This window comes from Apis florea, unplaced genomic scaffold, assembly GCF_048593485.1.
Source record: "Apis florea isolate Af1SG1 unplaced genomic scaffold, ASM4859348v1 contig_3081_pilon, whole genome shotgun sequence".
Lineage (NCBI taxonomy): Eukaryota > Metazoa > Arthropoda > Insecta > Hymenoptera > Apidae > Apis > Apis florea.
In genome coordinates this window covers 525,287-540,868 of record NW_028256703.1, presented here as the reverse complement: position 1 = coordinate 540,868, position 15,582 = coordinate 525,287, and the positions used below count along the sequence as shown (strand labels likewise).

General features: G+C 32.7%; 2 protein-coding genes across 4 annotated transcripts; both read right to left on the bottom strand.

Moving 5' to 3' along the window:
- Window positions 1-1,355: 1,355 nt before the first annotated feature.
- On the bottom strand, window positions 1,356-2,399 carry LOC116415140 (uncharacterized). Of its 2 annotated transcripts, XM_031919362.2 has the most exons (3): window positions 2,223-2,354; window positions 1,960-2,043; window positions 1,356-1,874 (listed from the first exon to the last, which is right to left on the bottom strand). In XM_031919362.2, the coding sequence occupies exons 1-3, from the start codon at window positions 2,352-2,354 to the stop codon at window positions 1,563-1,565; spliced, it is 528 nt and encodes a 175-aa protein (XP_031775222.1). In that variant the 3' UTR covers window positions 1,356-1,562. The 2 variants fall into 2 exon arrangements, with proteins under 2 accessions (XP_031775222.1, XP_086764837.1); XM_086908711.1 differs by lacking the exon at window positions 1,960-2,043 and having other exon boundaries at window positions 2,223-2,399.
- Window positions 2,400-2,455: 56 nt separating this feature from the next.
- Window positions 2,456-12,118, bottom strand: LOC100865875 (uncharacterized). 2 transcript variants are annotated; one of them, XM_031919360.2, is made up of 6 exons: window positions 10,198-12,118; window positions 8,672-9,219; window positions 8,162-8,297; window positions 7,939-8,084; window positions 7,614-7,757; window positions 2,456-7,500 (listed from the first exon to the last, which is right to left on the bottom strand). In XM_031919360.2, exons 1-6 carry the CDS (start codon window positions 10,376-10,378, stop codon window positions 7,036-7,038), a joined length of 1,620 nt encoding a protein of 539 aa, XP_031775220.2. In that variant the 5' UTR covers window positions 10,379-12,118; the 3' UTR covers window positions 2,456-7,035. The 2 variants fall into 2 exon arrangements, with proteins under 2 accessions (XP_031775220.2, XP_031775219.2); XM_031919359.2 differs by having other exon boundaries at window positions 7,906-8,084; window positions 10,198-12,117.
- Window positions 12,119-15,582: the final 3,464 nt, after the last annotated feature.

Sequence of the window (15,582 nt, the reverse complement as noted above, 5' to 3'; positions counted from 1 at the left end):
TTACCTGTGCACCTCGGTTATTAGCAAAATTGATGCCATGTGATAATTCTCAAACTAAGTCAAGGAAGGATATATATAATTTCATTTGCAACTTCATAAAACTCTCAAAATTGTCAAAGATAGTCATTTTTAATTTTCAGAACTTCAAGAATCGTATATCTCTTATTGTGAAAGTGATCTTTTAACTCGTAAAATTCTTAAAACTATCAAACTGTCTTCGAGTCATTAAAATTCAGAATTGATTATTATATCGAGTTGATAAAAGTATCAATTTGATCATTTTTAATTTTCAGAATTCCAAAGATTTGAATTTGTTCTAAATTCGAACTGTTTCCTGAAAAGTATAACGTGATATGTTTATTAATTTTTATTAATTTTTAATTGTTATGGATACGTATGGATATGTTTTTATGGATATGTATTAACAGTTTAGTAGACAGAATCTCGATGCTGTCTTATTATCCCACAATTGCGATTCCACAGTTTCAGATGCATCAACGGTGGCAATAAAAGAAAAAGGAAAACTTTTACCTCGAAAATTCTACGCGATGTTCACCGACTGTACGACTCGTTTACGATACGGATATACCGTCGTCCGTCATTACCTGCCGGTTAGGTAGCTCACCTGACGGATTGGGAGGTCCAATCCACGATGTTCGTTCATCACGTTTGAAGAATGCCGCCTTCTGCTGGCTCATCTATAATAAACATCCACGATTACGATCACCGTGATAAAGCATACCCATAGGGTCTTTGTTCCACTATTTACAAATTGCATTCTACCGGTGGATTCTTACACAGAAACGGAAGCGATCAATCCCTTTTACCGGCCACCGACGGTCTTCAAACATCTTTTTTCTTTTTCCTTTTTGCTTGATGATTGAAATTTTCCGAGAACATGATTCAATTCGGATAATCCAATTCAGATAATTCTTTTCTTACTTCTTCTTTCGTGCCAAGATATATTCATATCAAGATATATTTTTTCATCAGAAAAAAAGAGTAATTGTAATAATTATACTTTTATACTTTTAAAATGTTAATATGATTTTAAAATTAATATATTTTTGAGCATTTATTATAAGTAAAAAAGTAAATAATAAAAAAAGTATAAAGTATTGATATATCAATATTTTTTAAATAGAAGATGTTTTTTCTTAAAATTTTTAAACAAAATTGCAACCACTCTGGTTCTAGTTTATAAACTGTGTATTTTTTTCAACTCAAGATAAATGTACAAGAGAATACATAATATGTATATATGTATATATATATATATATATGTGTATATATTGTTTATCATATTATTAAACTTTCAATGTGTTAAAAGTAAAGAGTGGTAGAAAGTATTAAAAAAAAAACAACTTTTATAATTATTAATCTGTTACATGAAGTATAGTAAATAGATGATAAAGAACTAAACGCAATTGTGATTTAGCGATTTCTTCACTGGCAGTAATATCTATAAATTGTACATAGTAGTACTTTTCAAAAAATCTTATAATTACTAGACAAAAAATTAGCATTTTTTTTTTATAAAATATTATAAGACCATTGAATCATCAAACGTTTCCATCTTTCTTTCCAGAAGAGAAACTCGTATGCTTCGGAGAATCATTGCTCTCCATTTTCACCGTTTGTTTACGAGTATCATTATCAAAATCATCATCCCCAGCTCTACCATTGTTACTTCGATTTCCATTGCTTGGTGTGCCGATTATTATGTAGCTTCCATCACCTCTTTCGCTCATGAAAGATTCGTAATTCTCTCGTTGACGATGCACTTTCGACGGATGAGTGTTCATCGTGTTACTTTGACAGTACCATTCTTTATCTCTTGCGTGATGAGAGCAATCCAGATAAGCCGTACAATTCTATAAATTTTTATATCAATTAATTTCCTTTCTATGCATGTCACATATACATATTTAATATTTCTATAGTATATGTATAATTTACATTAAATTCGTAATATTTTACATAGGGTGTCTCTGTGAAAGGGATGATTTTAAATTGACCTGATGAATTTTCAACGTCGTTTTCCTAGAAAAACGAAGCAAAGTCATTTGCAAATTTGCACTTCCGACTTATTTTTCATGGAATTTTTTTTATAGAATCTCGGTTATGAGATATCGAAAGATTTTAGATTTTTAAATATTTAATTTTCAATTTGAACGAATCGTTTAAATTTAATAATTTAATACTTAATTATGATTGTTTACCACGACATTGTCCGAAATTCTAGATACTCCGCATCTGGATTGAGTGGCGAACCAGCAACATTCTTCTGGCGTGATTCGCGACAAAATCTCACCACTTTCCGTGATTCTGTGAATGGCAGCCGAAGTTCCCATAATCCCACAGGATCTCGATGAGAAAGGAAAGATGACAGGAGTGGAGAGGTAAGTCTTCGGAAGTAACTGAAGAAAATAAAATAAATAACAACGTTACAATATTTTTATCATTTTTTGTTTTGTCTTTTTTTTTTTAATTTTTTCTTTTTTTTTTTTTTTACTGTTGCATTAGTTTATTTTCATTACACTGCTTACGTTTCTTTGTTTCAAACATTTTGTTTTGTTTCTCCATTCAAATTCATTATAGGACTTTGCTCCTTAAGCTGGTGTTCGAATTAAAAGTGAATTTAAGCTCAATAATACCGGTATTATTGTAATTCACATTATACGTAATAACTGTACTAATAAAAGAACGTTCGTCATCATTAAGTTCCATCTTGCTGCGTTAACTCTATCAGTTTTATCTTTTTTTATTATTATTATTATTATTATTATTTCTTCTTTTATTTTACTTACTTTATTTTTCAAGAAATAGACAAATTCGTTTTTGACGAATTTGATCCAATTTAAAATTATATATGTCGACTATTCGTTTATCCGATATAGTAAAATAGACTAGCTTCGAGCTTAATTAGACTTGCTCTTACAATGTTTAAAAACTGATAGAGTTAAAATCACCGCGAAATATATTTCTTTCTTTCTTTCTTTCTTTCTTTCTTTCGAGTTGGAATTTGATACTTAATAACACGAGCCTTTGTAAGGACTTTTCTCACCAACTTGGCACTTGTAGGATTTAAGAGATGTACAATGGTTCATAATCGTTTCTCATTTCTATACATTTCGATCGCTTAACACGTTCCTCTAGCGGTTAGAATGAATATGTTTGCTAATATTTAGACAGAAAGTCGTTTACGAGTTTATAATATGGGTTAACTTTTCTTAGTCACAATTATTTTCACATTCTCTCTCGTCTCTCTCTCTCTCTCTCTCTCTCTCTCTCTCTCTCTCTCTCTCTTACACACATACACACATTATTTTTCATTTTATCTTTTTTTTTATCTTTTCACATTTCTTTCAGTGGTTTGAACATCACTACCTCTACGCTTAATATCGTTGCCAATAATGAAACTCGGATTATAGTTTATTCGTCCTTAATCGTAAGACGTAAGTCGTAATTCTATATTACAGTCTGCATCGCCAACAAGACAGATCAATAAAGTAACAAAATTATTAAAATTTTCAATTAATTAACGCATCTCTAATATTTTCGTCATAGGATTCACGTTTTGGAGATGACGAGATTGGCGTGATATAATTCCTTGGTTGTCTTAACTTTTGATCCATTTATGAGATACTTTGTTTGATTCTTTGAATTATACATTAGGTCCATCTTTTATCACTGTTAAAATATAAAAAATTAATTTATAAAGATGTATTATACATATTGTACAATGAGAGGATTTTTTTCTTTTGCATTTTTTTCATATTTTAATAAATATAAATATTTGATATTACCTATATTAATATTTTATATCGATAAAGTTTCAAAAAATTTAAAAATATGAAATTAATTTATGGAAGTATACACCGCACAGCGAAAAGATTTTGACTATCATTATATTCCTCCTTATTAGTGAAAAATTTGAAAAGATTGGACCTCGTTGAAGTGCTCTTACAATAATAATCCAAAAGTTAAAACAACAAATGATCAGTTGTTCTAGACAAACAATTACATATCCATCGTTAAAATTTCTTAAAGAATTTTTTTTTTTTTATCACAACTCGTCTTTCCTGACGTCGCGACGATATTCAGCGTTTTCCACCGCTGTGTTTCCACTATAAACTACGATTAATTTTAAAATAAATCACAGCATTTTTACATCATTTCATGCCTCTTGGATGTTTTTATACATCCAAGAACAAAAAAGTTGAATCATCGTTAAATGTTTCTATTACGCTCGATCAATATTTATTATAAATCTTCAACTTGCTATTTGATCGATTAATGATCACGCAATTTTCAAGCTATTTGCTCTATAGAACATTCTTCTGTTAAAAAACAATGTTCCTTCAATTAAATTCATTTACTTTCACATTAATTCTCACTTAACACGCACAATATTATAATGACAAAAAGTATCTTAATGGTCAAATAAATTAAAAGAAAATGGAAAAAGAAATTTGAACAATATTTTGCTTTTAATGTTACGTTATCTTAAAATTTTGCACATATTGTTATCTTTGATTAATATCTATTTAAGAAGAAGTTTCTATCATTTTCTTTCTTAAAGTTATCCTCGTTAGAAAAAATTCAATATAAATATATTTTAAATGTACTTTTTGTTAAAATTATTTTATATCAAATAATATTGAATGTGTTAAGCGGTATTTCACACGACATTCTTGCCTCTTTGTTCGAAGCAATCGAGCGAACGGAAACAAGGGAAGGTTCTTCATACGCGATAAATTACGTGGGACGTAAGCGCGACGGTGAACGCGAAATAAAAGCTTCTCTTTTAATTTGGTCCCATTATAGGTACAGGATAACTGGCACGAATTATGTCAAGTCGATGTACCGATAGATCAATCAATACGAGTTATAGGTGCTTGCACGGGATTCAGAACTCGATTATAAAGGAAATAGAAATAAAAATTATATTACTTTCAAAATGAGACAAAAAATAATCTTTATAACTCATGTTAATAAAAGATGAGAGTTTCTCTGCTCGAAGATATTCTTATCCAAATATTATCGTATTTTTCCTATTAATTCAGATAATGTAGATTTTACTACGAACTTAACGAGTGAAATAAATCTTGCATCATTGGATATAATATCGCACTTCTCAGAATGTTAATGCGAATATTTTTCTCTTCTATTTTATAATTTCAAAAGGTCCCAAAGTTACCATAATAAATGGAATATTAAATATACGTTAAAATGGACATATAAAAGATTCCAATAAATCTTATGTGCCTCATTTTTCGAATTTACATTACAACTACAATCTTATCTATAGTCTTGTCTATAATCTTAACTTATAAAATTGATCCAATTTTTTTACTTATATTTTAGAACAGTAACATACTAAGTGGCGATATTTTCCTTTCTTCTTCATCTTTTCTTTTTTTTGTTCATTTTATTTAATTCTTTTGCAATCGAGAAATAAAAGAGTTCTGAATGCAAAACTACCGTACGCACCCTTAAGAGAGAGAAACATATTTTTTCACGAACAGAAGTGCGTGTATTCGTCGGCTTCTCGACTTCCTATGTTCGCAATATTAATGATCACTTTTATTTATACGTTTCTCCGCGCGGCAATACGTATCGCCTAATTATTCTACTAAATAATTCATATACTTCTTCGTCGCGCGTTTTCGTTCCTTCATTATACATATAAGTACAATATATTCTTTAAATATATATATATATATATATATATATATATATATATATATATTCAATGTATTCATATAATTCATCGTCGGTACACTAATCTTAAGTGTATCATCGGCGATATCTAACAACTTGATGGAAGATGCCAATTAAGTACTTTTATCGACACATTTTGATTATATTTCTTTATTAAGTGTAAGCAACCTACAAATTATATTAATATTTTGTAATGTCTTTTATAATAAAAAGATATTTTTAATAATATTCTGATAACTGAAATTTTTGAAGGAAGAAAGTTTTTTTTTAAATCATACAAAATATTTTCAAAAATTTTAATATTAATATATTAATGAAAGTTGCTCAACTTAATATATAGCTGACGTACGAGACCCGCAAATATCGTGCTGCTTTTGATTTTTTTCCTCTTTTGATTCGATTAAGAATTTTGAAAACCTCTAACACGTTCTCTGCCAGTTCATTTTTGAATAAATATATATTTTCAGGCCATATGTAATCTCCTTCTTGTCTCTGCTTTTTTTTTTATGTTAATAAAACATTCAATTAGGAAATATAATGAAAATTAATTTAAAAATTTTTTCATATTTTATCTATCAATGATATATCACTTGGCCTGAAAATAAGTTTCAATGTATACCGAAAATAGTACATGGGGCAGAGAATGTGTTAATAGTTTCATAGTTCTCTTAAAGGCACAATCTCGACAAACATGTGTAAGTATGTGGTTTGTCGAGACGTTTCGTACGTCATTTATATTTTTCGACGAATCAAAAATATTTGTCCTAAAAATATTTTTGTAAAAATAAAAGAAATTATAATTATTTAAGAAATTGATTTAAATAAGTTCGCTGAAATTTATTAATTACAAACAACAGACGATTCTTCCTACATATACAAAATATTATCAGATTATTTGAACGTCAAACGAAAATAATTTATAATTCTACAAACAATTGGACCTAATTCACGTCCGCGATGAATCACTAATTTCTTTCGAGGGCTAATTATTTCATAAGGTATAAATAAATGCAACATTCGTAGACTCGAATTGTTGCATAAAAAAATTTCACGTTACAACTTCATTTATATAATTTAATCATACATGCAAAATTGAAAATATGTTTAATCGAATTTGTAAATACGTATGTGCAATATATATCCCAAAATATACAAATTTTTTAATCACTTTTTTATCGTTCCTTTGGATACAAATTCAAAATATCCAGAATGAAAATTATGAGAAAATGTTTTGGCGTTTGAAAGTAACTGACTGAGAATTCTATGTAAGAGTTTCAATTAGCCCACGAAAAAAATTTGAAGATTCGTTTAAATTTCGCTACCTATAGCGCCTACGTGAGGACTATGCCATCGAGGAATATTTGGCTGGTCACAATACATGCCCATCGACGTAGGAGCGACGAGGTCGTTATTCGAGTCTTCGAAGCTCGCTTCCTCACTATCGTCGCCATCGAATGACCTCACGGTCGTCGTTGCAGTCGTGGTGACCACGGATGTATCGTGCGTCGCAGTTGTAACTGCAACCCCATTTATCTCTGACATACGATCCGTACTTACATTAGTACTTTCCGTGTCGGCGACTTCCACGCTTGCACCACTCTCGCCCACCATATTCACGAAAAACTCAGATCTGGAGAACCTGCCGATCTCTGTAGAACCGAATGCTTGGTGAAAACCAGGCAACGGTTGCTTACTGACAGTTTTCTTCTTCGGCTCAAATCTTTCGACAGATCGCCGAGATTCGCGTTCCTTTTCGCATGATATGCTAGATTCCTGATTATGAATTGGATAATAATTAATAATTAATTAGTTACGTTCGTATTTATGAAGTTTTAGTTTGAAGTTAGATGAATCGTAAATATGCATAATATAACCGAATGTTGTACCGTTGTTGCAGTTAGGTTATCCATAGACATTCTATTATTTATAGCGTTCGGCTCCCATCTGGGCCCATCGTCTTCACGACGAATCCTCATTGCGGACGCAGAATCCATAACAGAGTTTACTGAAGTTTCTAGCATTCTTGGCATCTGAAAAAAAATTTATATAGTCATTATATAATTATTTATTATATTATTCATAATAATAAGTTTTCTATTTTGGATGGATTCTTTGTTCTTTTCTTGTTCATTCATTCAGATCATATTCCGCAATTGTGTAAAATAGGAAAAGGAAAACCTGATGTTCAGGAGGCGTATACGATGCTCGTACATTCTCAATATCGAGTTTGCTTGGATTGTACATCATTCGTGCTGTTTCTTCAGGAAATTCACAGTGTCTAACGGGTACACGATCCCGTAATAACACAGTGTGACGCGGCCCTCGAACTCCAATATTTCGAGGCATAGACGAAGCATCTATGAAAGAACAATAAAAATTCATTTCTTCACTGATCTTCTTGATGGATATTTCATCGGTTTTTATCTTCACTTACGTGGTAATACGTTATGGCAAAATTGGCCCCATGGTCCATGTCCATGTGGACCAGGATTTTGAATGTTCGGGTGAAGAATGTTGCTCATTTGGGGAGGATGAGACGTTCTGGGATGTTGATGAGCAGTTCCGCCATTCTATGATCGACAATTTATAGAAATTTTTTTAAAAAAATAAATTATCATCTATGGAACAATCCGATAAAAGAATTCCAACGATGGAAAGAAATCTTTGTTCTTGCATACAATTAAAATTTTATAAAGTCTTCAATCACAGCTATTATTTACAAACGAATAATTTCACTATTTTAACATTAAGATTGTTTAATCTTTTTTCAATCAAATTATATAAGATATCAGGATATCTTTTGAAACCTTCATTCATACAAAAATTATTTTCTAATTTCACATAATTTTTTTTTTACAAAGAAGGATTTTATTACTAACCGACTTCAAAAACACCACGATTCCATAGAGACACCCTGTATAATTTCCAAAAAAGAAACACTCACCTGATAAGGATGCCATTTCTGGCCATCAGTGAATTCATTGTACTCCATATTCTCCTGACGACGCAACTCCCTTTCCCTATTAACATCGCTGAAATCGACCGGATATCCGTTATTCGAAAACGTAGCACCGCATTCAGCAGACACGGTATTGGCCACGCTGGCCACAGCCTGATTTCTCATCACGTCTTTGCATTTATCGAGGCCACGTTGATGCATTGCACCCATTACTTGCAGTCTTTCGATAGGATCAGCCACATTCCCGTACCAATCGGTCATTCGGGGTGAATGGATCGGTTTCGGACGAGGCGTCGATTGAAACCAAGGTTCCGCGACTCGAACCGGTTCCATGGACGAATTCATCGGTATGTTGGCCGAGGAAACGCAGCCGAAACGATGCTGATGATCTAGGAAACCGCCGGAAGTGACTGGACCAGCGATCACGCTCGCACGTGCGATCGCGCTCTGCAAGATCGATCGTCTGGATAATTCGCGACTCTGTTCGCGCATCGCTTTTCGCAGTCTCGCTTCTTTGGGATTGTACACGTAATCTGTGAAACAGGTAAATATGTTAAAACATTTAAAATTATTAGAAATTTAATTTTTATAAATTTTTATAGATTAAATTTAAATTTTATAATATGTATATTCATTATACTATTACACGTAAAATATTATAATAGTATTAGATTGGCATTAATAAAGTAATATTTACAAGAAATATTAGGATGATTTTTAACTGTAAGTGACACAAAAGTAAAACACAATTTTAAGTTATGATTAAAAGGGAAAATTTGTTAAAAAATAATAAATAATAATAAATAGAGTAAAAGAAAATAATAAATAGAGTAAGTAATGGATTATCGATTGTCTTTTTGAGTCACTCTGTATAGTATAGTATAGTTTTTTTGCCTCGTGAAAAACTAGATAAGAAATGCAAATACTGAGAATTAACATCTTATATATATATATATATATATATATATATATATATATATATATATATATATAAGATAGATTAGATCTTTTCAAATAATAGATATTTAATTTTTAGTTTACATATTACTTCTGGGCAATTTTGAATAATTCCATAGAGTTTACATATATTTTTCATAATATTAAAACTTTTTGCGATGTAAGAACGCAATTAAAAATTAATTTTTAATTTTTCAAATTTTCAAGTAACAAGAGAAAATAATATATTTAAAAATATTTCTATATTACTTAGCTAATCGTGACTTCCACGCATGTGCGTTAGATCTCACTATTTAAGATTCTATTTAAGATTCGATGCACAATATAATTAAATTCTGCCTCATTTTTAACTGATTTTCATAGTTTTGTCACAAATTTTAGTGACAAATTTGTGCTGACAATTCTCTCTTTAAAAATAAAAGTATATTAATCAATCATTTATAAGCACTATTAATTAATAATTTTAAATAAATGTAAAAAAAAAAACGTAACTTTTAACGTTTGAAATGAATAACAAATGCTTGTTTCACAAATTCTTTTAAGCATTTAAATACCTATAGGATACGCAGGCGTTACAGTCCCGTTGTATCGCGCGCTCGTTTCGATTGCATTGGAGATCGGTGGCGGTTCATAACCACCGTAATCGGTGTTCATGTTATCATAGCAAAAGTAATGTTGTTGTTGATAAAAGTGGCTCCCTGCCGCGTAAGCCTCGACGTAGTTGCAACAGTCCATCTTTGCGACCAAGGGCGGTCCTTATCGCGCCGCAAAGAATGACTTCTTTACTTCTCGAAGCTTATCAGCCACGTTTGCGCGTTAAATCCTATCAAGCGAGCCTTGAACACATAACCAGAGGCAAATTTATTTTATCTACGAATCGTTTCAAATCTTTCGAGATCGAATGTCTTTTTTTCTCTCTCTTTTTTTTTTCTATTATTTGGAAGAATCGCAAAAATTGGCCCCTTCTTTTTGCTTCTTTACAATTTATCCTCTTTGATTCTTAAATTTTTTTGTCTTCTCCTTTCTTTTCTATTGTTTTATCGTATATGTCAGCAAATAGAGTTTACGTGGGAAGACCACGTAAGAGAAGGGTACATCGGGAGGCGTTCGATCGGCCTCCTGCATTCCGTCGGGAAGACCCAGTGTTTTTAGTCCCGTCGCGCGTGGCGTCATTATTGTCCCCGCCGACGTTGTCCTCGTCCTCCTCGTCGTCATCGTTTATCCCGCGTAGCCGTTGATCCAATTCGCAAAGGCTGGCAGAGACTTACTAACTATAAACCCGACGATCTTGGCTCGAGGGCCACGCGATCTGTCGATTCCAGAGTGGATACAATTGAAGAACGTATTGGGCAACCCGCGTCATAGTAACTGCATCGAGCGCAAGATCGATGCTCAAAGCTTTTTCTCTTCTCTCAACACCTCCTCCCACACTCCCGTTTTTTTTCTTCTAATTTGCTCGAACGCCACGCATCTCGAATTCACGTTTCTCTGACGACAATCGATATCAATAGTTTATTTTAATCTATTGTGAACGATTAAACGAAATTATTTTCATCTGTTTAGCGAAGAATCGCGTCTGCGATCCTCTACAAATTTGATTCTTATTTCTGTACGAATGTTTTAATTTTGCTTCGTGTTTTTGTGTTAAATTTTTATGCAAGCTTTTCTTCTTTTTAAACAGTTTTGTACGATGAATGATATATACATTGAAAATTCATTTTTATTCAAACAAATATATGTATCCTATTTGTCTTATTAACATCACTCGAATCATGATGATTTACTAAAAATACACTCAACCACGTACACCTAATCTCCAATGCAAAACTCCAATGTTTAACGCACTGATCGTTTTTATCCTCTAATCATTCTCCTCTTTCACGATGTTTGTTCAATTATTTGGACAAAATTTACGTGAATCACTTCAATCGGTTAAAATATCATCTATCACCTTTGCATCGAGTTTATATATTTCTTCCGTTCGATTTTTTACGCTTTTCGTTGTCACTCTCTCGATACCTTCTAATCACAATCATAAATTTAATTTCTATTCTCCTCGGTGTTATCCCTCTTGGCTATTTACTCCTCATCGCAATATCCAACGCAGTATCCAACGACCTATTTACGCGAGCGTCTCCCGCTATCTGACTGATACTTCTCTGGAAGAGGCGCGCGTGCCGCAAGCGGGAACGATAGGCCGCGCACGGGAGACCCGTGTTCCTGCCTCGCGGTGCACTTGGATCGCACTGATTTTGCGAGCGGCAGCACCGTGCACGTCGACGAATTTACGTGTGCGTTTCGTCATCGACGAATCCGACAGAGCTGGAGGGAGAGAGAGAGAGAGGGAGGGGCTGGTCTAGCAAGAGGGTGGCTTTTTCCCCACCCCGGGTGAGCGAAGAGCGTTCGAGCCACGAGGTGAACGAAAAGAGTTCCGGCCTTCAATGTCTCCCTCGGTGTGCGCAAAATATCCCAAGAAACCCTTTTTCGCCCGCCTATCGATTTGCAAAAGCTTCCTCCTCGTTGATCCTCTGTCAAAGGATCCGTCTCACTTGAAATTGAACGTGTTTTTGTTCAAGAGAGAAGAGTTGATCGAGGTGTCGTGTTATTCTTGCTACCATCCCTCCACTCGGCAACTCTCATCGATTACCCCAGAGTTCGAACTCGCCTTTTAAATGGATCGTTTATTCCGGCTGCTGTGTATTGGTCCATATCGCGATTCTTCTTTTTCATTTAACTTCAATCGTGATTCTATATTATGCATTATCTCCTTATTCATCGTTTCGTTATTTTGTTACATATATTTAGAACATAAATTTTATTTATCCTTACTTTAGAGATTTATTCGTTTTTCTTCTGAAAATATTCTCTTTATTCTGAAAATATAATAAATTATTTATTATATTTTATTTATTTTAGCTATGTATTAGTATTTATTTTAACTATGTAACCATGTTGATGTGAAAAATTCGAAAAATAGATATCTAAAATTCGAAAAATTATTATAAGTAAAAAAAAAAACAAATATTTTGATGGAGTTCTGGATTATTTTTTATAGTAAAAAAGCATACTTAACTATTAAAAAGTTCGTGCACAAGTGGAAATCCCTCGTACTTTCTTGCTGTACTTTGAAATTTATCTACCACGTTACAAGGACTGCAGTAATTTTTTTCGCCTTGTTACAGAGGAATTGCAGTAATCTTTTTATCGTATTATATCAACACTTACTGCGTTTATTTTGAAAAAGTACCAAACAATTTTGCACCAATCAGAGATGTAAAAATCATTCTAAAAACATTAAACTCAAAAATCTCTTCTCCTCAAAATTTTAATTCATTATCTATTCGATTAATTTTATTCAGTTACTATTTTAAAGACAGTTCTATATAATAACGCATTTTTTATAAAAGTATATAAGGATAAAATTAACATAATTTCATCAGGTGTATATCTTTAGAATTAGAAAAACAGCGTATCATATTTTGATACGCTTTCACGTTAATCATGCGTAATTCTACATGTAGATCTTTGGATCATCGATTCTAAAATTCCAATTCCTAATCAAACATAAGATATGCGTTATCCTGAACGTACTTTTCAAGGAAAATCCGCGTGACGTTCGCAGCAACGGGAGGCTCTCGTTTTCTCGAGCAACCAAGCATCGCGTCGATGCGATAGCGGATCGATGACCGGCGATCGTTACACACAGCGAGAGGAGAGAGAAACAGAGGGAGAGCAAGTAGGAAAGAGAGAGTGAGGAATACTCCTCCCTCGCGTGTCTTTGGCTCGATATGCCTGCTGGATGCACGAGCCTCGACATTTTGACGGCTTCCCTTGGTGCGACCGTGCGTCACCCCTCTTTTTCCTCGTCACGCGTGCGATGCAGTCGCGCAGATGCACGCGAGTCCGCTCGCCCGCGTCCTCGGACGCTCGCGCAGAGCATATCGACACTTTCCGGTGATCTTAATTGACCACTCGGCTTGCTCGCTATGCGCTGGCCCATCGTTGATTGCACGACTACCGTTTAGCAGTGTATTTAGCCCGAATCTTTGCACCCTTTCAATCCGATACTGGTTATATGGTTGCTCCTTGTCCTTCATCTGGGAAAACCATTGATCTTTCTTTTTCCCTTCATTTTTTTCTTATGTAATAATTTATAATCAATGTACCGAATGTATCAAATTGAGATGTTGAATTAGAATTTCTGTAAAAAATAGAAATTTTTAAAGTTAATTTTTAAAGAAACTACTTTGAAAATATTTATTTGAAATATTATTGGAAAAAGATTTATGATACATGGTTTTTTAATAGAAGGTTGAAAACTTTCTTCAATGAAATATATTTTTCCTACCTTGTTATAAAATTAATAGACATTTGTCATTTTTCTTTGATTATTATCTTGATCTGTATGATTTTCATTTTTATAATATTCAATGAAATATACCATTCACAATGCTTGTTACTTGTTACACTTTTTTTTTTTTTGTTTTATTTCATTTCTTTTCATATCACGAGTTTTAATTTTTAAATTTGAAACATTTTATGAAAGAATGTTAATATTACCTTTTTTTTTTTTTCCATTTATTTGTCACTATTTAGTTTTCGTTTATTCATGAGAAAAACTCTCGTTCAATTACTTATGTAAACTGATGTTAATTTCACTGAAAATATGATAATAATAGAAAAGAGAATGTGATTACGTTAAGAGTGAAACAGATATTGGCTCAAACGATCGATCCGTCTAATATGCAATTACTATTTGCGTTCGATGTATCGGTTCATCTATGGCATTCATGGATTATTCGCTATTAATTAAAACAGTTACAATAGTTGAATATGCACACTCTCGTATCCCCTACGAAACCGTTCTAATGTCACTCAATTCGTGCAACTAAACTGATGCATCGAATCGCAGAAACGGCATAATCAATAGCCAATAACCAAAACGGCAATCAAAATAATTTAATCAAGTAATCGTGAAATAATCAAAATATCATATTATTATAATCATTAAAAAGCATAGAATTAAAATAATTGAGCATGAAAAAGAAATGAATTCCTTTTTTCTAAATAATACAAAAAATTATATCTCAAAAGTACAGAGAAAATAATACCTCCTAAAAATTAGAATTTTTTGCAATTTCAAAATATTTAATTATGAGTCAATATAATTATTGCATTACGATGCAACATTTTTTTTTTCCAATTCAATCAATTTACATTATTGAATTCTGTTTTTATAACATTGTAGTTATAAACAAAAATTCTAAATATTTTTTTCAATCACTATTTCTTCTTTGAGAAATTGAAGTAAGTATTCACAACTCTATAAAATTATTTTTATATGAAAATTATTGTTCAACTTTGATTTACATAATTTCTGTAAAATATCTATTTTATGTATTGTAAAAAAAATAACATTTACAATCATTATGTCTATGACTTATGCACGATGAATATACATATGTGCACTTTTTCGTCCTGAATTCCGTGATTAGCTAACAAAGGAGAAAGCGAACGATCGCGGAGGAGCTAAAATGCGATTATAGCTCGTCGATTTGTGGGTGGGATAGCAGAGCGATACGAGTTTTGCGGGTCGAGGTACAGGGCACAGGGTGGCAAGCGGAGAAATATTCTCGGGTGAGTGACGGGGAACGGGCAGGAGGGAACAGTAGAGACCGGAGGTATTGATTGCGACGCGACTCTAGGAACCTGCCCGATACACGACCGCGCTCTACCTACCTACCTACTACCTACACCCACCGACAAGCGCGATTATTCCTCACATATCCCGTGTTACTGAGCATTCACGCGACTAAATGTCCTCCTAGCTGTATGCAGATCCTCGCTGCAAAATCCGTGACAACTTCTTAAATGTTTAGTGTCGATCATTAACACATTTGTGACTGGTAATAATATTTTTTTCTCCCATTGATCAAACG

Excerpts from the sequence above, each read along its gene's own strand:
- LOC100865875 (XM_031919359.2), bottom strand. The coding sequence starts at position 10,378 with ATGGACTGTTGCAACTACGTCGAGGCTTACGCGGCAGGGAGCCACTTT. Across the intron at positions 8,298-8,671 it reads AGAAATGGCATCCTTATCAG|AATGGCGGAACTGCTCATCA; the intron begins GTGAGTGTTTCT and ends TGTCGATCATAG. Across the intron at positions 7,501-7,613 it reads ATAACCTAACTGCAACAACG|GAATCTAGCATATCATGCGA; the intron begins GTACAACATTCG and ends ATTCATAATCAG.
- LOC116415140 (XM_031919362.2), bottom strand. The coding sequence starts at position 2,354 with ATGGGAACTTCGGCTGCCATTCACAGAATCACGGAAAGTGGTGAGATT. Across the intron at positions 2,044-2,222 it reads GAATTTCGGACAATGTCGTG|GAAAACGACGTTGAAAATTC; the intron begins GTAAACAATCAT and ends TCGTTTTTCTAG. Across the intron at positions 1,875-1,959 it reads TAAAATATTACGAATTTAAT|AATTGTACGGCTTATCTGGA; the intron begins GTAAATTATACA and ends AAAAATTTATAG.